The sequence below is a fragment of the Phaethon lepturus genome, unplaced genomic scaffold (genome assembly GCF_000687285.1).
Source record: "Phaethon lepturus isolate BGI_N335 unplaced genomic scaffold, ASM68728v1 scaffold7097, whole genome shotgun sequence".
In the NCBI taxonomy this organism is placed as follows: domain Eukaryota; kingdom Metazoa; phylum Chordata; class Aves; order Phaethontiformes; family Phaethontidae; genus Phaethon; species Phaethon lepturus.
Genome location: NW_010549715.1, coordinates 46,492 through 69,166, shown reverse-complemented (window position 1 = coordinate 69,166; position 22,675 = coordinate 46,492). Strand labels below are relative to the sequence as shown.

Genomic DNA, 22,675 nt, shown 5'->3' with positions numbered 1-22,675 from the left:
AATGAATGGCAGGGGAATCCTCCTGCTCAGCCACACTGCCAGTTTATACCTGCTCCAAGTGATTGCAGAAGCACAGCTGAGGAAGCACCCTGGGGCAGTTTTTGCCAGAGTAGCATCCTTCAGCTAAACCCTTATCAGCATGAGATATCAGAATCTGATACCCACCACAGATGAATTCTTCGTGAGATCACTGTCACCCTAATCTGGTTGGCTTTGATAGCTGAGAAACAGCCAAGCACATGGGCATTTCTGACTGCTGAATTTTGAACCTTTACAGTTAGCATCCCTTGAGACAGGCAACAGAAATCTGGCCCCAAAGCTAAAGGAGAAATTGATACCTCTGAAGCATTACGCCATCATTTTCTGAATTATTCTTCTAGCTTTAAGTTAGAAAAAGATTTGAGAGACTAAAAAAGGCAATAACAAAAGGTTGCATTCTGGGATTCCCAAACAGGGGCTTTCTCCCAAATATCCTGGCACTTCAGCCAATTTAATTCAGACCACCTGAACCTGTGATGTCTCTTATGGTCTCTAAATCAGAGTCCAAAATATTTTCCCATGTTGGAAGGAAAAAAAAAAATTAAAAAAAAGAAAAAAAAAAATCACAGCTCACTTGAGCTCCCTTTTTTCCAATCCAGGCAGCATTTTTTCTTTTACCTTGGCTAGTCTTGGCTATACCAGCCAGTATTTACTGATGGTTGTGAAGCTGGGTCCTGTGCTGGTAGGGTGAGACAACCTTCTCTGCCTTCAGTGGGAAGAGCTCCTAAAAGACCAAGCATTTTAACTTTGAAAGCTATGATGCGTGTTTCTTTTAATGACCAAAGCGTTAAAAGCAAGATACCCTCCTCTCACAGCTCCCTGGGAACTGAGCTCCAGATTCTGGTGCAATCTTCAAACAGACTGCAGTTCTGCAGTCACGCTAACAATGTATTATCCTTGCTTCCAGTTCAAGATAAGGTAGGTACTTCATTACCTTAATGAGCAGATGTACTTAATGAGCAGGTACTTTGTCAATTTAGTCCTAAAGGAAGAATTAGGAGAAAAATGCATTTACATTTCTAGAGCAAAATCAAATTTTAGGCCCCCCACTAATATAAGATAATAAGAAATACATGTTACTGGATTTTGAAAAGCACTTTTTTTTGTAAGTACATATCCCACAGCCCAGACTTTCAGAGGGAATAATAATTCTGGCTGCTGCTGTGAGCAACAGATTTCTTTTAAACAGAAAGAGCAAAACAGCATTCTACTACAGCATTTTTCAAGGGATGAAGGTGTTATTTAAGCTCACAATGATTTTTACATTGTTTGGGTTATGCAAAAAGCCACTTAATGTTCTTTCTTCATTAAAGCAAATCTTGAAAGCTAGATTTGAGACCAGTGGAGATCAGAGTCCCTTGTATTTACCAAAGAATAAGAACAGCACGGGCAAAGTTTCGACAAGCTATAAACAGCTGGTTCAAACTATGCTTCAATCATGTTCCAGTAGGGCCAGTTCCTGGGGCCAAGAGAATCTGGTTGCAGAGGCTATCCATGTCTTGCTTCTTGGCTGCATTAGACCTACCAAAGATGTCCAACTGTAAGGTTGAAATCTATCAATTAGGAATTGAACTCAGGCCAGCCACAGCACCAGAGAAACAATTAAGATTGTTCTCGTAAACAGGATGAAACAATACAACCATTCAAAGTGAGAAACCAGACCTTTTGGGATTTTGTGCTGCAACGAAACCCCCAAGGTGTTTATAAGACTTCATCCTAGTTTTGCAGCACATGCTTTAATGCATTACTGAGCTCAAACATAACTTGCCTGTGCCCAGCAAGGGGATTAAAGACCAAAATATCCGCAAACAAGTCAGAACAGTAACTTCTGACCAATAAATGCTCGGTTCGCCTCTGAAATACACCAAAACCACTCCCAACGTTAACATATATTCTCCACTATTTTTATGTTTCTACAGAGCAAGATATTTGGCAAGCAAAACAAGAAAGAATTTCTTGCCTGGTGCCACACTTCTTCAGACCAAGCAGTACAAAACTCACTCACCATGAACAGGAGGCCACAATCACACTGAGAAGTCTCTTTCATATTTCTCCTCTACTGACTGTTCTACCAAAGCTCCAGACCCTGAATTCACTAGCACAAAAGCAGAAACTATGTGCCAAACATTAGATTTCCAAAGCTGAATATGCAGCTTTCAAGAAAAACTTGCTAGCAGCTTAACTCCATTTTATAATCCCCCAGTCTACATCCATGAATCCAGTAAATGAGATCCGCAGACACGAATTCCCCTATTCACAGAGCAGTTGCATTTGATATAGAGTAGATGAAATCCAGGTTGCAGTACTTCAGTAAGGGATGTAACATTTCTCAGCAAACTTTGCCAAGTAGCCTACAGATCCTGGCTAACCTTCCAAAACGTTCAGATCTCAAGGAAAAAAAAAAAAAGTTTCCAACAAAATGGCCAGAAAGACAAAGTTTCACAAGGGGGTAAACTCTGCAGTGAGATGATCACCTTATGAGAATCACATGAACTAAGATATTTGCTGAACTTGGGAAGAGATTGCCAAACAGCGGCTGTGCTGCAGAAGTTTCCTTTCCGCCCAGCAAACAATCCTCCCTTGAACCTCACCTCTACGGCAATCCTTACAGAGCAGCTGATATACAGAAGTGAATCCTCTCGCAGGTTCCCTCTTAAACCGGCATCCTGTTGACTTCATGACATGAGGAAAGGAGATGAAAGTGGCCGATACTTAGCTTCTTTCCAACGTCTGCAATTGTAAGCCAGCTAAGCGAGGCTGCCATCCTGGGAATAAATCACTTCAAGTTCACCCCCACCCCAATCCAAAAAGCATTGGTTACTACAAGGAAACTTGTAGAACTAGTAACTTGTAGTTACTAGTAACTTGTAGAAATTTTAAGAGAGAAAACTACTAGTATCTTGTAGAAATTTTAGAGAGAAAGTGATCCCTGCAGCATGGCTCTCAAGTGCACTGAAGAAAGCAAGATGTGGTATGGCATCTCAGATAGAGGCATTTCTTTGCCATACAAACAGCTTTGCTTAAAGTCACCATCAGCTCTAAAAAAAAAAAAAAAAAATCCAAAGTTAATCCTCCCAAAAACCCACTGCAAAAAAAAACAAACCAGCAAACGTTCGTTAAAGAGAAAACAGGCTTGACATTGTCAGAGTCCACTTCAGTCATTGCTGCCTGGGAAGGGAAGCTACTGGCAGAAAGAAGGAAGGTGACCTGGGATGCACCTGACTTGCTGAACCACGCTGCTGTATTAGTGGAATTGGTCCATACGACACCACTCAACTAACAGATTTGCTCTCTGGATTTGGTCCAGTGGCAGAGACAACATTTAATTAAGCTGCTGCATGAATGAGAAAGAATGAACGAAAATTATAGCAGAATGAAATTGGCTACAGCTCTGTAAGAGAAGCACACCGAGATGAATCAGCTAGTAAATAAAGAACAATAACTGAAAACTAACACCGCTGTCACAAGAAATCAGATAATGTAAAACAAATTAAATGCTAAAGTTACACGACTAGAGAAAACCCCTAAATGTTAATAAAAATACTGGAAGAATGGGTAGAGTGGCATGAAAAGATGAAACAATGCACCCCGAAATAAGAGTGCTTCTTTCTTTCTTTCTTATTCTTCTGTTAAGATGTTGCTGGTGACAACAGCCTGGAAGTGAGGTCTTTCCATTTCATTCCACTTGCTTCCTGTGTTCAGGTGCCAGCTAATGCCAGAATCTGTTCACATCAAAATCAGTTGTTACAAGAATACTGCAAGGTCAAGTGAAAAACAAGCAGCGGTAGCAGATGAACTCTGAGTAACCAAGCGCCACTAGAACCACTGCGGTATTTCAGGAACTGCCCTGCTGTGCCAGAGTCCCTGTGTAACAAGAAAAGCGTGCAAAAAGAAACACATGAAATGACAAGAAGGGCCTACTAACTTTGCTCCTTCAACGAGGAGTGAAGCGATTACAGGTCACTAGAAAAGATCTAGAACCTCGCCAGAATCCTCTAGAACCAAGCCAGAATCCTCATCTAGAATCCACTTTCAGTTTTTCAGCATCATAATTTCTTCAGGCTACCACCTGAAAACTGCGATGAACTAATTCTTCAAATAGCTTACATGCATAAAGTTTAGAAGTTTTCTTACAGTGTTTTATTAACAACTTGATCCTTCACCTTGGCAAAATTATGTTAGGATTTTAAAGTACCAGTAAAATACATCTATGAGTTTCTCTTTGGGTTTTGCTGCTTTATTTAAAAAAATAAATTGTTGATTGTCTTGTACTAGCCTGTGATCTGAGCTCAGTCAGACAGATTAGCAGTGACAGCACGTCAGAGGTCATTACCATTAAACACACCTCAGTGAACAATTCAATGGAGTTGTTATACCACGTATAGCCCTCACAAGTGGGTTTAAGAATCACAGGGAAGGAACTCCAGATCACTCTGGGCTAACCTGCATGCCCGAGCACCCTCTGCTGCTCAGCGCTGCCCGGCCCGAGCTGAGAAGTTCTGCACGGTCCGTCAGTCCCGCGGTCCGTACACGTCCAGCGCAACGCTGCTGCCAGCGGCTACCGCTGAACACCTTAGCCAACAGTCGTGGTTCATCTCGGAGAAGTTGGAAACGAGCAAGTGTCCTCCATTTTTTCAGACTGAAAATGATGGCTTTAGATTAGCCTATTGCCAAAGGCAAAATGTTTGTGTCTGTGTTCTATATATAAATATATATATATTTCTAAATATACACGTGTGTGAATATGTATGTATATGTATTTATACCCATATATACATCTATGGATACAGACATTCATATATGTGCATATACATATAATATAGACATAGATATCCATATTTTATACATAGGCACATAGATTTTCTTGACCAATTATTTTCATAAACAGGCTTTAAGCTTGTCCTCCCTTTTTCGTTCTCATACACATATTGGCAAGAAATGTGTGTGTGTCCATTATGTCTCTACAGAGAGGTAGAGGGAAGGAGAAAAGTATGTGTGTATATACTTTTTTTTTTTACAGTCTCATCTGACTGTAATCCATAGGCCTCCACTCCATACAAAAGCATTTATCTATCAGCAGGTCCCCTTTCATGTATCCTGCATAAATGCTACAGCCATCCATTACAACATGACTAGGTCAGCAGCATATAGCTCCTCTCCCCATGAATAGATGCTAAATCCCTTGCACTAAAGCGGAACAATGCTGAAGGTACTGTGTGGACTGCTTACAGCTGCTCACTTTCTAACAAATATCTGAATGGAGCCTCCTCCTCTGTCAAGGTTTTCAGTAAGTGCAGTTCTATGGAGTGCTGGTAATTTAACATGAGCTATAGCTTCAAAGCAGGGATGCCAGGTATCCTACACGGACAAGCACAGCTCAATTTGGCCTTCTTTCACTTAGGTAAAATTGTCAATGTTCCTTCAGAGTGCTCCTGCCCGGACTGGCGGCAAGCATAACCATTTTATACACATCCATGTGATGCTTTAAGTGCTCCTCCCAAATCCCCAATCTCTCCTTTACAACCCCAAAAGCAGCCTTGGGAGAAGCAGCTCCTCCTGCACAAAGAAAAAGTATCACGCAGGGTGGCTCATGTGAAACAAAAGTAGCTGCAAGATGGAAGAGTCAACAAAAGCACCCAAGCGAGGACTGCAGCGTATGCTACAACAGCACATAAAACACCTTTTAAAAAAAGAAAAAATCCTATCCCCTAGTCCCATACTACAAACTTACTCTCTGCTTGTTAAGTGTGTTTCAGTGAGAAAAATAAAATTACTTTAAAAAATTCTGATGGGACTGCCTTTCAGACAATGGGAAAATTCAGTTTATTAATCTTTGAGTTAATCTATTTATTCACCTTGAAAAAAAACTCCTGATCAGAAGAAACTCTATTAAAAGAATACAGCGATTCAGCTGCCACCTTCCTCACTGCGTAAGCAATCTGAAGATGCCCCTTTGAACCCCGAGTTAATAAAATTCTCATTAGATGCAAACCTGCACAACGTTATCTTAAGAGGCTCATTAGCTTAAAAAAAAATTACTTGTCTCAAAATGTGCTTATTTCCTCATAGGTGAGAAGGTGAGTTTTCAAGCCACTAATGGCTACAGCTTCTTATTTCAACCCCATCAGCACTGCAGCTATATCTTGCAGTCCATCATGTCTCAATTATTTATGTAAACCACAGAGGCAAATCCACAGTTAGGAGTTATAATCGCTATTACGGGATAGGACAGCAACACGGGTCACTCACTCCAGTACGGTATGTAAGATTTCAGCCAGATAAGGCTATCATTATTCCAATTTCTTCAAATTTTCACTTGGTTTAGGTTGGACAAAAATTATGACTAGTCTGTAAAAACGAGAGGTATGGAGAGAAGGTAGGAAAAGCCTTCCCATCTCTCAGTACACAAAAAAAACATTCACAACTGCTTTTTTCACTGGAGTAAGGACTAGAAAAATCAGATAGTCGGCAACAGCAAAACTCAATCAGACTGCCTAGTGGACAACAGGGTCCAACTAAAAAGCACAGTTAATACTGTAACACGTTACACAAAGTGGGATCTCTCACTGTGGCCGAGTTTTATCAAGAACGTGTCAAAGATTCTCTAGGTATTACTCATCCTGACTCTGTATTGAAGCAACTGAACAGATGACCTCGCCAGCCCAGTGCTGTAGGGTACAAGCAGGACTGTTACATGTCTCTCCAACTCCTGTAACACAAATGTATTGCAGCCTTGAAAAGTTCTTTACAATTCACTACTCCTCTCCCAGCAGAAATGCATGTAAGATTGTACACTAGGATTTAAGACACTTGTTAAAGCCCACCACACGCATGCACATACAGATGTTTTTACATTTGTAATCTTTCCTACCAAAAGCCTTAGGATAAATTAAAAAAAAACCAAACCTGTCATTTCCTTATTTTTAAATAGCTGTTGTAATGAGATAAAAATATAAACTAAAGCGTGACTTTGCACTGTGCTGTTACAGCAAAAAGCAGGTAATCATTGCTCATAAAAACCTTCCCAATGATGGAACAAGCTGAGGGAAAAAAATCCCATGTGAGGTGGATTTCTTTAAACTCATTCCCTTTGTGGCAAAGGCATGCAAAAAAGAAACAGTAAGAAACCCTCTTGTCCTTCTGCTGCATGATCTGCAACTTTCAAACACCTAAATTCAGTCTTTAGGCCAAAATGGAGTATTACATTACCACAGGCCCTTCACTTCACCCATTTTCCCTGTACGGATCCGAGCCGTTCTCGCATAAAAAAAAGCATCTAGTCCTAGTCACCACTTTGAAACATCACACGCCTTCACAAAAGCACAGTAACTTCAGATTTCTCCAGCTTCCAACAACTGTCTGCTCTGAAATCTATTCAGTTAAAGAACCCTTCAAATGCAGTATTTTTACCACGATAAGAAAACAAACCAGTAGACAACATACCTACCCGCCCTTTTTTTTTTTCCTGAGAGAGCGAGTGAGCAGGGGGGAGGAGGGGGAATGGGATAAATCCAACAGACTAACTTCTCTGAATTCTAATCCCTCTCCGGCCTTGAATGATCTCTGATTTAGACCTCTCCTAATTTCACTGATGAAAAGCACTCATTCATGAACACTTCTAAGGCAAGTGAAAGGCCACATGAAATTTCAACATACATGAGCAGCTGGGTGGGGCAGGGGAAAGCTGCCAAAAGCCTAGAATAGAAACATGTCAAGAGGCTTCACTGGTTCCAGAAAGCACGGTGCACTGAACATACCTGATACAGGCTGTCCAGAGAGGGGTATCACAGTGCCAGTTTCTTGGTTGTACCTTGTCTCAATTGCATGCTGGTCTTTACAAAAGCAGCTGTTCAGCCAACAGGAAATGAGCCAATGCAAAATCTTGGTTGCACAAACCAGAGGTGAGCACAACCCCCCTGTGACCACTTGCTTTTTTTCATCTCTTCCCAATTCAGACTTCTCACTCTGAGTATACAGGGAATTCCCAGGGCAGACACTTTGTGTCACATGAAATGACATTAATTTGCCAACAGCTATCTGTTCTGCTGCTTCACTCCAAGTGCACTATCTGCCCACAAGCATTCATTTATGTCTGTTTACAAAAAAAAAAAAAGGATAGTCGCAAAATAAATCTTCTGGAACCATACGTGATGTTATTAAGCTTACAGACTTGCTAAGGGAACCTTTAAGGTGGTTTATAGACACTTAAGATGTATATTGACTTGAAAGATGCCCTCAGAGAGTTTGTCCTACACAATCTCTTTTGTAGTGAGGAAAAGGGCAAGTACTAGTAGTGTAGCAGTAATGAGCTACTTGGTGTTGCACAGACATCAAGTGTCTGGGGTGACCAGGGAAGTAATGGACAGATATTTTTTCAGTATAAATACTTCTATCTCTTACGGTTTGTTTACAAGCCAGAGATAAACAGTAAATTTTCTCTCTCAACATTATTCCATTTTCCAATCAGATCCATGAGTCTCTTCCCCAGTACCCAGCTTAGAGAGTACTACCTGCTTCAGAAGAGAGGAAAAGAAATTATTGCTGTTGTGAAGGTATACAGCACAAAAGCACCCCTAGATATTCCTTATCCTTACAAGGAGAACATAACTTCTGCCCTTGAACAGGAGGAAGACGTTTAAGAGAATACTGAAATGTCCTTAAATAATCAGTTAACACACACATACAAAAATCTTGCAATGTTTAAAAGAGGCCTCGAATCTGCTTATTACAGCTGTCTTACAGTCCCCTTCATAGCACTGCAATAGAATCACGCAACAGAAATCCATTAGGGCTACAATTGCTCTGCCGGCACAGTATTGTTCCCTACAGTATAACTTCTCCCAAGAATGCTGTGAGGATTAATTCATTACAGCTTGTGCCATGCTTTGAAAGCACTCAGTCTACATAAGAGCCGAGAGAATTATTAGAGAGAGGACAATCAAACCTTGGTGATCCTCTCTTTATCCCAGTGGGCCCTGTTTAGAGCAGCAATTTAGCCCAACAAAGAACAAATTCAAAACCAAATTCAATACAGCAAATGTGAAAATGTCGTGATAAGAACGCAATCACACAGGATACGAGAATCTTTAAAATGGTTATTAACTTCTACTCCTTACCTAATATTGACTAATGCATGGGTCACCTTGCTTGCAGGCTCTTTCCATTGACCAGCATTGGTAGACAGCCTTAGAACTGAAAGGAAAAAGACAGTTAACAGTGCTGGCACAGAACTGGCAATTTTCTAGTCCAAAACATCAAAAAAATCTGCTTTGGGGAGATGGTGGTGAGGGAACCACATCAAAACAAAGGTCATCTTTGAGACAATCTGTGATCCAAGGCAGAAGTTCCCTTCAAAGCCCATCTAAGAAACGTAAGGAACACAGAAGAGGCGAGCAGAACAATGGCTGGGAGACAGGAAGCAGAGGAGATAAGAGCCTATGTCCTCCTAACTACTTTCATCACCACATATTAAAGTTCATTTCCCCCAGAAACAGGGCAGCATCCCAGCTCTATGATACCTTTTATTCCACACACCACTGTTCTCCTCCAGCTCCTATTTATGTAAGGTTCCACCTGAGCTGGACTACATCCTGCAATTTAAACCCACCCCAGCAGTGATGGATTCTTCATCTCCCCATTTATCTGGAATTGCAGAGAGGAATTACACACCAGCCTAGAGAAAAATGCTCCCTGTAGGAATGAGGGTGTTGTTCAGTTGCACAGATGGTCTCTGACAGACTTGGGAGCAGATCTGAAAACATTCAACAAGAAGAACAGCTTCTAGGGAATCCAATTCTTTTCTGCCAGAGTACCAAAAATATTTATTTAGGTCAGAATCTGTAGTGTTTCTATGGTGGCAGTTACCTGCACATCTCTTGGTAAGTACCAAAACAGTAACAGACCCTGTAGAAAATGTTTTTATTAATTTCCATATTGACTGAATAGAAGGGAATTTTATATGAATTTGTATATACAAGGTTTTCTGGAAGTTACATTCCACAAGAAAGGTTCACCCTCGACTTAGAAGTGAAGGAACAGCACGTCACCTGAATTTAGGATCATCTAGAAACACGGATGCTACAAGTGAATCCATAAGCATAGTGGCTGCATACTCATGCCTACTATTGCATGACAGCAGCTTTCAGTCCTGCAGATCTGGATAAAGTTCAGATTCAGGACATGAAAAATAAATAAATAAAACCCAAGGTAATTTGATTCCACCTCCACTCCCAACATACGAAGTTTCAACCACATTAACAGGACAATTAAAGGATACAGTAGGTTTCTCATCTGTGCTAACAAATGTCCCACGGCTAGGGGACAGAAGGGTGACTGTAGTCCCAGTGAGATGGACTGACAAGCCAAGGGAAGCTGTCAGAACACCTGCTTAAACTGTGGCTTTCATCAACTTGAGACAGTGCTACCTTCTCACTTCCTAGTGCTACCACTACATGTCATCTGCAGAAAAGATGTCAGCTCTGAGTAACGTTATTTTGTCAAACAGTAGGTACTGTACTTGAATATCTGAAGTAATGTATTCAGAGAGGGTTTCCATTCAGGCATCTACAACATTGATTCAAAGGGGTTTGCTCTGTGTAGCAGGATGGAAAACATTCATGAGAGAAATGAACTGTTTCAACAGGTCAGATGTGCCTGTTGCAGTCCAAGTGAGCAAGTATTCTTCCATTCCACTTTCCTTCAGCATCCACAGGGTTTGAAAAATTACTGTCACGTATAAGCACCTCATCTTATTAGCTGCAATTCTTGGGAGTAGGTAATGGGTTAGCAAAAAATCTTATGTGCAGAGGGCACAAAAACGGCCAAGTGATCCCTTATATAATGGATGAAAACTGTAGGAAGATCGCACAAAAGGGCAGTTAATTTTCGCTTGAGTTGCAGGGAGTATTCGGCTACTTTTATTTAGGTGAGGATGGTTCTCCCATGTCAGAAGAGTGCTACGGCCAGCTATCTCCCACTGCTCTTTAATTACCCTTATATGCTTATAGTAACTCCTGTTGTTCATTGGGTGATCACACTGAGAAGGCAGCAGGGAGTGAAGGGAAGAAAGGTCCTTCTACAACAAAGCAAACAAAGAACACAGCTGTATTTACTTCACAGCTTGCAGGCACTACACCAGTGCTGCTGCAGCTACCCTTGGCTGCAGGCTCCTGTGTATACACTGCCTGATTATGCCTCCATGCATTCCTTGCTCTCCTTTATTCCTGTTTTCCCTCCTGGGTGTCACTTGGTGGCATGCCAGCATGCCTCTCTCTCTGAAGGATGGCAGCTTCTCCCTGTTTTGCCAGTAGGCACATTCTTCAGTCCAGTAATTCGCTTGTCATTGCAAGCAGGTTTCGAGGGCTGTTTTCTTGGTTTGTTTTGGCAATGAGTGTAGTAGATGTGATTTGTCTAGCACAGCCAGCTTCTTGTTACAAGTTCCTCAAATTCTTTTCCAAATTCTTGTTTGCACGGAGTTTCTCTGTGCTGGCTGGTTCTGCAGCATGTACCTGCCTTCTGATTTGAAACTGTGAAATGTAATAGATGCAAGCTACAGAAAGATATATGAAACACCACATACTCAGTTGCGACAAGTTTGTATTTCCAGCCACAGTAAGTGAATGCTAGAGCAGCAATGGGTCTGTTCTTGGGGGTTTTTTTTCTGTCTAGAACCACCAATGATCCCTTTAGCAAGTTTATTCCTCTCTCAATTCTTAATTTACCAAACACGTCCTAGTACACAAAACATGTCCACTCACCATGACACACATTGGTAGTAGGTGGACAGAAAACACCTGACAAACATCACTCCGCCATCACCCACACTTCCAGTCAACAGTAGTCCTGACCAGTCAGGAGGTACTCACCCATAGAATAAAGGTTGTCAAAATTCTGATGCATCCGAATGATTTCATAATACAGCTCATCATAGCTGCTGGGAGTGGGGAGAAAGGTGTCTCCATAAGTGATGAACATGTTGAACAGATTCACAACCTACACAAGGAAGTGAAAAGAAGTTATAACAGGAATATTTACACAAAATCTGTTCTGCAACAGAAACAATACAAACTATGTCCAAAACCTTCAAAGAAAGAGCTCTCAGTTGCATCACACAATATTACATTACTTCATTGCTTTATCTATTATTTTCCCTATAATATAGAAGAGACAGTCAAGAAGCTCAAATACTATCCTACCTGGGGCCAGGAAAACAGGTTTCTATTATTTTGTATACAAAGGGCCACAGAAGGAGAAAAAAAATATTACCAAATCTGGAAAATTAAACTAAGCCTTTCCTGACATAGACTTCTCTATTTCAATGAGCAGACCCTACAAAGAGTCCAAGCACTGCCCTTTCCAAACACCTAGCGAAACCAACCACAGTGATATTCTTCTGCTTTGTGGCCTTGTTCTGCTATCTCCTTACCAGGCCAGAAAGCCTGGATTCTTTCCTAAGATTCACTCAAGATTAAGTTGTTTAAAATAGGAGGATTTGCTTTGTCTATACTCACCATAAGAGCAAGGGTGAAAATGTTGTGTTTGGCCAGCAACACAGTCTCGTTAGACATGAGGAACTTCAACAAGTTGATCAAAGCTAGGAGAAAATAGTATGTATTTTTTAAACAAAATTAAATGCAAAGCTATTCTCAACAAGTCACTTAAATACAAAGGCATTTCATTATCTAGTATAAACTAACCTAAATGCCAGCTGCTCAACTCTCAGAAATATATCAATTTACATGTGGGGTTTGCTGGGGTTTTTTGTGGCTAAAATACTGTACTGGACAGGTAAGTGACAGCTATTTTACTGTCCCACATTTATTCTCCTTCACTGACTTCCCAACTAAATCTGCTCAGGCTCAAGGTAAATCTCTTGTTAGCTTAGTCAGTTCATGGGAGATTTTTCTACTTGCCAGATCCTGAAGTGAGCTTTGGGGTCAGAGAATCTCTCATTTCTGCTTCATACATCACCAACATTATATATGCATAGTCAGCCCCAAACTGTCACTCTTGTTGATACATGCAGTTAAAAACCAAAAGTAACAAAAAAACACTGCACAGCTTTTCTGTAGCTCTATGTCAATGCTGCTGCAATGGTACGATGAAGGATATAGTACTTTATTGTGTCAGTTATCTAGGGCTGTGCAGTAAAGACTACAGATCTGGTTCACACTTCCCTTAAAAAAAGCCACAACAAAAGCTCCTGCTGTAACAACCCAAAACCAGTTAGTGATAGTGGGAATTAACCAAAAGGTTGGCTAAAAGCTTTCATCAAACAGACTTTACAATAAACAATTGTATTTCATACATTTGAATAAAAATTGAAGTTTGTTATCTTGTTTTTACTAGTTCTTGAAAATTCAAAAAAGGAAAGCTATTTTCTTCTGCATTATAGCCGCTCAGAACTGAAAGCTGATGCATGCCTAGAACAGATTCTTAATGTACTCTCTCTCTGAAATCAACATATTTCAAGACTTAAAACAACTGAATTACAATAGCCTGAAAAGTCAAGCCAGAACACTATGCTGGTTCTTAGTTACCTACTAATTAGTAACTGCATCTAACAGAGTAATGCCAGGCATTACTCCCATTTCTTATAACTAGAATTTGTTAATCTGTTCTTCTCCCCATCGTTACACAGGTGTTACGTACCACCCAGTAACTGGTGAGAAAACCAACGCCAGTTTGGGAGTACAGCATCGCAAACACAGACTATTCATCTCAGACCAAGGTACAGCCTATGAAACAGGAGATAAAGCACAGGGAGCAGGAAAGAGGTAAGGGCAAAATTTAGATACCTCTTCCCCCCTTCACGATTACAAAGGATTTACAGGAGGTAAAACAAAAAACACTAGAGTATAAAGACAGAGGTGAAGAGGCTGGTAATACCTGGAATTAAACAAAATTGTCAGATTCTGAGTACAGTCCTGCAACTACTACCTTCCAATACTAGTTCACCAGAACTATCAAAAGTTTATATATGACCCCCAGAAGGGAAACCTACATCCCTAGCGTGGGTATTTACTCATCAGAGACAGAAGCGACTTCAGTTTAATCTACCAGCTGGTGGCTTGATGCTGAACTGTAAACCTGAACAAAGTTCTCTGCAAACTGCAGACATGCAAGTGTTTTATCTTCCAGACCTATTCCAGGATTTAACAATCAGCAGTAGCATCTCTCTCTTCTATGAGAGCAGCCCACCTCATGAAGCAGATACATTAATACCTTTTCAATCCAGCCACAGAACTCCCCATACCATCATCATCTCATCATCAGATTGAAACTCCTGGGACCAAAAGCAGAGCCTGGATTCCACAGTAATCCAGCTCTGGAAATGCTCCTGTCAGATATTTTTCTGTAAAACAGCTGTTTAAAAACAAAGAAGTAGCAGGTACAGATGGGCTCTCCACCAGAGCAGAGATCCAGCTAAAAACAGGTTTCCAAGGTAACCAAGCCTCCACAGCAAAAACAAGTAGAGTCTCCCATAGTCAGTGCCTTGGACTGAAGGCAGCTGCCATGGCCACCTCTCTATTTAATAGTTATAAGCATGGTTTTACCTCTTTCCCAGCCACACAAGACCACATAGCCACATCTCGTGACCAGATGCTGCTGTTCAACTACCAGCAGTTGGGGCAGAGTAGCAGAGCTCTGGATTTCCTATAACAAGTGGTGCGAAGCCTCTTCTTCGTCCTGTCGCCTCTCACTCTCCCACCAGAACCCTGCTGAAAGGCCTTTGCCAATGGCGATCACACAGCATGATGAGAAGCCACTGAACATCCAAACACAGTGAACGTGAAAGCTGCTCATGGTAGGGAGACACTATTTTTAAAAGGAACGAGCATAACCATCGTGTGTCGAGAGCATGAGCACTCACCGACTGACAGGGACAACTACCCTACAGCTGCCCACTGCAGTTATTTCTCAGACACCACCCTGAAGCACTTGGCACTGCTCTATATTGGTGACAACACTTGAAGGAGAACTGTTGCTCTGTTCTACCCCAGCAACAGCTCCTATGTTTGTTCCAGCCACTGTGATGAATTTGCTCATGTTTAATTTTCCTGTTCCAGTTCGAAAGAAGACAAGAGATTACCACTGCTTGAAATCAATCTTTATAACGGAATTGCACTGCATCATAGCCCACCCACAGCCGATCCATGCTGTTTCTCCCCTAAGAACTAGGAAGGAGAGGGATGTGCTTCACATGAAGAAACACAGTGCTGGGCTCAGATCTGGTCAGAAGAGCTAATCCACCAGGTTTGCAGTCACTGTGTACACTGCACAGACAAATTTATCCAACTGTTTGAAAACCACACATTCCTAAAATGTTGTAGTGCTGCTAATTAGGATATACACTAAATCAATGCTCAAAGAGCAACCGGTCTTTTTCTTTATCCATATCAGCACATTCTGTATCAGTCTCTGCTCAAGTGGCTCTAAGGAACAGGAACACTATGGAAAATGAACCCTTAATTCTATGGCTATCTGTGTCTCCATAGTTTGCTTGTAAGGCAGACCCCATACTGAAAATGAGGACGCCTATGCCCTGGAGTTTTCAGGATTACTAACTTTTAGATCCAGCTCCATATGCCCAGTGCCCTTCAGTGACAATTACACAAAATAAACCTTTAGAGCAAAGGTCCAGCTGGCTGAACGCCCCTCTGCTCCTGAGCTCCAACAGGCACTGCTGCCACTACTCCTGAGCAACCTGAAGCCAAACTAGATGTGTCATTTTTTTCCCTGCTGCAATCAACTGTTCGCCTCTCATATCCCAGCTGCAGGCTGCCCTCTCACACTAGCCAGGAAATTATCCGTGGTTTTTTTCCAGCGGAGGAGCAGTTCAACCTCTCAGCTGTGCAGGCAGACGGACTGTGGCCCTTGCTCGGCCACATTATCCCAATCTGTGCTCCAGGATTTAACGGCGGTGGATGGTTTGGGGATGAGATCTATTTCAACATTAACTGGAGAACAGCACCATTTTTGCAACAGCCTCTACAGTTTTTTTTCTTGTCTTTGGCATTCTTTACCAGGACACAATACACCCACTACAATGCCTCTTGAAACATCCATAGTTCCACAATATAGTAGTGTCACTAGAATTTCTTTAGCCAGAAAAGCAGAAGGCTGTAACTGAATTAAACTAGCAGCCATCAGTATTTGCATGCATGCTCCTCTTTTTGTGACCTGAGCTGAGCGCCCTGGCTATGCTGCTTAAATCAACGAGAACGTGGCCTTGAACACCTACGTTTACAGCCTCAAAACCAAGTAGAAAAGCATGTGGAGTGGACACTTAAATGGGACAGGAAGACATACGATTGGCTGTATGTGAAAGTGGTGTAAAGCATACAGGTTGGGTTTTAGGCAATTTTCTCTCCCGAGGATTATAGCCAAAGGATGAAAAGTGACATCACCAGCTTTTACAGATACCCTCCCCACTTTTTAAACTGAAATGACTGTGGTGAAAGAGGCTCTTAGCTTCTCTACCGCACAGCTGCTTTTGAGGACAGACACTTTCCCTTATCAGCTCGTGTGGCCAGCTTGTCTGCTGAGGAGCAACAGTACTCCTGTTCAGTTATTTGCTGCCCTTCTTCAAGCCAGTCCTCTGTAAGAACACTGTGGGCCATCAGCAACACCTCTTCTACCAGGAAGGAGGTAATTCCTGTTACAGACAGATGCCCTTCACTTCCTCCTCCCATAGCAGACCTGCCTTCTCTCCCTGTAAGCCTTGTTTCAAACTGAAGTATATTCAGCCTCAGAACATTTGGGATTCACACAAAGTTTTTGTTCTATTTAGTGTATTAGCGTTCACTGTTCAGATCACGTGTAATGCAACAGGAGTGTGGAGGTAGGTTAAGTAGAGAAAAGGGGAAAAAAGGGAGAAGTAGTATCGTCTCTTGGGCAAGTCAGAATGTAGCACAGACTCTGCCAAGAGCATCAGAAGGTGCTGAGGTGTTATTGCACAACAGAGCAGAAGAGAACAGCCCTGAGACATACATCAATGAGAGCTTGGATGGGTTGAGCACAGTATGGAAGCCTCTGTCACCACATCTGCTGTGCTTACAGGTCAAATATCTTCTAATGGTGCATATAATGGCCCTCAACAAAGGAGCAAGGGATAAAAAGAGATGTGAGGGCTTCTCAGCTGCAGTATAACATCAATTAACAGGATCCTGTACTCTACTAAAATCCTCCAATTTTCTACCCTCCAACTCTCAGGGCACAGTGGGAAGAACAGCGATTTTCCCTCTAGAAGTTACCATTGTACCAACCGTATAATCAGCGTCCTCCTTTCAGTGTTTCAACTCACAACCCCTTTAGGAGGATCCCCACCCGCATCATCAGGGCAGCTGATAATGACATCTGGGCAACACTTCCTTGCTGCAGAGCAATCCTCTGCCTACGAGTGCTTCAGCAGCACAGTAAGCACCCTGGACCTCTTGTAGCCAGCCTGTTCACATATACATACCCTCAAGGCAAGGTCCGTACCACTCATTGTAGCACATGGTAAGCCAGATTGGTAAGGATTAGTGCACTAGACTGGAACTGAGAAGAAAGTGTTGATTCCTCAGGAAGCAGCACTTTGGTCTTTCTGTGCTTCAATTCTTCCAACATAAAAGAGAAAACAGCACCATTCTGTCTGCAACAGCACTGGGTGCATAAATAGAGCGATGAGAACAGCCCTGGCTGTACCCAGTCAGACCAAGGCCCACCTACGCTCAGTATTCTGTCTCTAACTGGTCAACATCAAATGCGTGTTGAAAAGTAATAAGCCAGACAATGCTTTCTCGCAGTGCTCTTCCAGATTCCAAAATTCATCATGATCCCCTTACACGAGAGAAACTACAGCACAGAGTATGGAAATAACTGACTCTCACAACATGGCAATACCATAACCATGGACCAGTCCACTCTCCTATTGCAGACTGGAAGCCACAAGGGCTAAGCTAGGATAACCATATATCCCACTGTGCTGTTAGGAGGAGAGACCACCGAACAGAGTAATCACTTGTAATAAATGCTATACCTGAAGAGAAATTCAGAAGTAGGGAAGCAAAAGGCTCAAGTAAGATATACTGAGATGACCTGAGTGTTAAGAGGGTGCAGATCTGGCCACGTTCAGCACAGGCAGACACTCAGCAGAACAGTGATCAAAACAAACTCAGCAAGAGATGAATATCTACAGATAGGGTTTGACAGAAAATAACCAACAGAGGTAGTTTCCAGATAGAGCAGTAGGAATAGGAAGCATGTCCGAGAAATAGCTACACTGCTATTACAAACTAATACAGCAGAACCCCCCCGAGGCACAAACTATCCCAGCATCCTTGGACAAGTGAAGCGATTACTCAGGGATAGCACTTGCAGCTTCCCGTCAATCAGCCAAAGCACTAGAAAACAAGACTGTTGCACCATTGCTGCAGTGCCCTCTCAGGGGAGCAGGGGAAGCAATAAAAGCTCTGTCAACACCACTATTCAACATGCTTCAGCTCCTTCCCTCTCCTCCGGTAAGCAGGGAGCAGCCTGCTCACGGCTGTAACAATTCACCTGGCCGGACGGCTTCTCTAAGCGCTGCCACCACTGCCTCCCAGCTTGCTGCCACAGGCACTGCCGAATTCCTGCTCCCGGCCTCCAAAGCTCTGTGGCAGACAGCAGCTGGCTCCTGGCAGGCTCTCCACCACCGGCACCTCGGTGCTCTACGGCTGTTCCCTCTTCTCCGTGTGACTTTCAGGGTATAAGCATGAAATCAGCCTGTATTCTTAATGAGAAACAACAGCTTGCCAGAGGGCTGGCACACATGCTGGCATAACCCGTGGCTCCCAGGATTAGTCGAGTAGGCCACTTCACTTCCAATCCTTTACTTTCTTTATATAGTCCCCATCCCTTGTACTTACTGTTCCCACCTAACCGCAGCCAACGGTGTGAAAATTGCAAGCTTAATGGAAATGCTGATTGCTTATGCCAGAGCAATGCTGCTTGATAGCAATCCAGCAAGCAGCAAGAAAGAAACCAAATTTTCCAACTTCAGCTAAAGCTCGGATGAACAATATGCTTTTTTCTTGAAAATGAAAAATAAAAAGCGCACACCCACAAGCTTCATTCCTTTTTAGAGGAAAAGGAAGTATTGAGCTCAATTCTATTCTGCCTAAGAGTGCAGGTTCACACTGTTAATTAAACAGTAGTCTTGGGAGTTAAGGTTGCACATTTTTGCATGGGGTTTTAAAACAGAGGAGCAGCATCTGGAGAAAGAGCAGAAATATTGTGTGAGAACACGGAAAGACAGCAAAGTAAGGGACCCAGGAGTGCTGCTTCTTGAAAACAAAAAGGGGACAGGGATAAATCACTCCATTCTGAATGCTGCAACCCCTCCATGCAGAGAAAGTAATGGTTGTGAACAGCTCTGGCTGTAACATTTCTGTCATCAATAGGACTGTTTCCCAGGAGAAATTATCACACTATCTCCACTAGGTCACCATGATCTGCAGACTGTTAGGGATCCACAAATTCTCCAGTGTTAGCTAGCTTTATTTAAGAAGTAATTTGGAGTACAGAGCAACATATCTAGATGAGACCTGCCAGGCTGAGACAGAATGACCAAAAGGTTACTAGACTTTTGTCCACTTAAATGACTAAATTCCCTTTGTGCTCATCTGAGCAAGGCTTTAGTGATGAAGAATTCCCATCCTGATCTTACCAAGTGATCAATAACAGCCACAAATTTTGTATTATTCTTTCTCTCCATCAGCAACTGGGGCTAAATTTTTTATCATCAGTATTAAAGTACGTTAAAATAAAGTGAAAGTAACTAGAATTAAAGTAATAGAACACTAAGGAGGATTTAAGCAAAAGCAGATGGTTCCTAAAAATGCCCCATGCAGGGAATTTAGAACATCTTCTTTTACAAGAAAGCCACTGAGTTTTTGCATTTCTGACACTATCTTCTGTAGGAGATTTATACCACTACAGTTCACCAAAGAGCTGTGTGCTCTTAGCACAAAAGTGTTTTAGCTTTGGTTGAAGGAGGTAATGTGGAAAGGTTAACATGAAATTGGACCACCAGTTGAGAATGGCAGCAGAAAACTACAAACAGATGTTTGCAGTCTTCCTTCTGACCTTCACAAGTCTTCTGCCTGTAAGTGAGCATTGCAAGACAGGACTGGGGTTTTCTTTGGGGCAACATGGAGTGCTACCAGAAGTACAAGTTAAATAAATCCATGCGTATCAGCCCACAACATACATCACAACTACAAACAAAACTTATTTTATAAAACTATCTCTCAATTTCAATCCCTTCCTAAATTCACTGAAATGGCTAACAGGACTAATGGTTGCACTCCTGTACCAAGCTTGTGCCAACACAGTACCACATGTCCAGCCAAGCACCAGCATTCCTATGAGTAAAGAAAATAGGCAATTCTAAGGGCTGCCAACTCCTACTACCTATTCCATGGCACATAGCAGTTACAGACTTTAGCTTATGTTAGAAACTGTATTTTTTTCCAATAGGTCTTCAGACCCATTTCCTATTCAGAAACTTTGCTAGAGTCAACAAGCACAAGGGCTTGGGAACCTGTTGGGCTTCCTACTGAACAGCTGGCCAATATTATCTATTTTCTTTCAATTTCAAAGATAAGGAACAGATACAAAGCTTGCTGGTCACCTATCTACAATTAAAGGTGAGGTGAGTTGACATAGACAAGGACATTGCATAAAATGCAAGTTAATTACAATTTTAATACTGATTTACTGAGCCACTTAGAAATAAACACTAATTCCAAAACTTCAACTTAATGACCCAGTTCATCAGAATATTAAAGGACCTTGCCGTTTTTTACAATCCTAGAGGTAAGCATCTCTGCCTTCAGGGTGCTAATACGAGACCTGTGAAGTCCTGTCCATACTCTTCGTGGCACAGAAAGAAGTCATAAACACGGCTAAAATGGTCAAAACATCATTCTGAGACGAAAACATCCTTTCCTCTTTCAAGCTTACAATGCATTAAGAAGCACTGGGAAAAAAAATACCCAGGATACACACACCTAAGCTAGACACTAGCTTTCATTCCTCAGTTTCCCACACTGAAGAATGGTCCCAGGAAGGCATTCAAACAAGAGAATAGTAAAAACATATTTAGTCCCACACCTGAGAGTTAAAAATGTTGGATAGCTCCCTTTCCAGATCATGCAATGAGTTCTAACCTGAAGTTTCTACCCAGTAACACCTCCCAGCCTCCTTAACCCTCTAATCCCAGGCCTCATCCCACCTAGTCCCTCCTATTCCTCCTAACACACTATCACCTCCAATTCATCTTCGGCTCTCCCTCCTCCCGGGTCGAGACCCCCTCTGGCTCCAAAGACCTACCCACCCCATCAACTCAGAACTCCCATTCCTGTTGCAGCTGCTCAGCAGCTGACCTTTAACCAGCCTGTACACTGTTCTTGCTTCTTCCTCCCTCAGTTCCTGGTGCTCCCACTGAACTACTACTGGGAACTGCAAAGGGAGCCCATCCTTCCCACTTCCAGACTCATTCCTCAGTGAGGTGGCACTCTCTTTAAAAAGCCAGCATCACCCAGTACTCAAACAACTCATGAAATCACAAATCTCCAGCATGGCACATGGCTCGGAGCTCTGTCACGTGGAGATTCTGATGTGCAGCTTTGAAAAGTTGGGCCAGTCTTCCATTATGAAAAGGCATGGGGAAATGAGAGCGTACGCACCAGGTAAAACCTGCAGTAGGTAGAGTATGTTGACTTACAAAGGTGTTGAAACTCTAGCATTTGTTCTACTGTTCTCTTTACAGTTTACAAGCAGCACAGGGAAGTCAGAAAGCATTTCTGCTGGAAGGTATTTGAAAGGTCAAGTGTCACATAACGACTTATTTTTCTTCCCAAAACAGTTAAGTTCAAGTAGAGCCCTTTAATAGAGACAAACAGACCTTCTTTGTACTCACCCTAGATTTCATTTTAAGAAAACATTTTACACTTAATGCATGAGCTCCTGTTCCTTCTACCCTATCCCTACACATGACCTTTACTAGTTACCTTTGAAGATGCTGTGCTGAAGAGACTGTTCTCTTATGCTTGTAACATCCTTCACAGCTTAAAGACATTTCTTTCTTTGTTACTGTATTATGGAATTCTTCACTGCACACAAACTACCACTGCAGCCTTATCTATACCGTCAGCTGGAGCATGACTGCTTCCTCTGAACTCTTCAGAAGCATGCAGAAGACTGTGGTATTGGATCTTGAACCTTGGTAGCATTTTTTAAAGACAACTAAGACATTCTATGAGTTAGTAAGAAGGTAAAATTTTAGGTCTTTAATTCTTTTCCCTAAAATCTTTAAGTCATTTTCTAACTGGCCAAGAAGCTCTATATTCTTTCAAACTCGCATGGCACCTAGTGATCAGGCATCTTACCAGTGAACTAGACTGTCTGGTACACCAGTATATGAATCCTGCCTCCCCAAGAGCTGCAAGATGACAAGCTTCCCTTGCCACGTAGCTGCTGCAGAATGTGACAGTGACAACGGGATTAGAGATGAAGGGGAGACACAACATCACCCTGATTTCCAATCTCTTCAGCAACACAAATCAGCAGGCTGAAGCAGACCTGATCAACAGTTGGAGAACCAGGAATG

At 42.2% G+C, this 22,675-nt stretch overlaps 1 protein-coding gene across 1 annotated transcript in view; it reads right to left on the bottom strand.

Moving 5' to 3' along the window:
• The window catches only part of LOC104623293 (chromosome unknown open reading frame, human C10orf76), a gene marked incomplete at its 3' end in the record, with an annotated part of 89,380 nt that overhangs the window by 26,767 nt on the left and 39,938 nt on the right, over positions 1-22,675 (bottom strand). The window contains exons 20-22 of the mRNA XM_010290341.1: positions 12,549-12,631; positions 11,904-12,030; positions 9,156-9,231 (exon numbers count right to left, since the gene is read on the bottom strand). Coding sequence (XP_010288643.1) covers positions 9,156-9,231; positions 11,904-12,030; positions 12,549-12,631 — 286 coding nt within the window. The remainder of the gene's footprint in view (positions 1-9,155; positions 9,232-11,903; positions 12,031-12,548; positions 12,632-22,675) is intronic.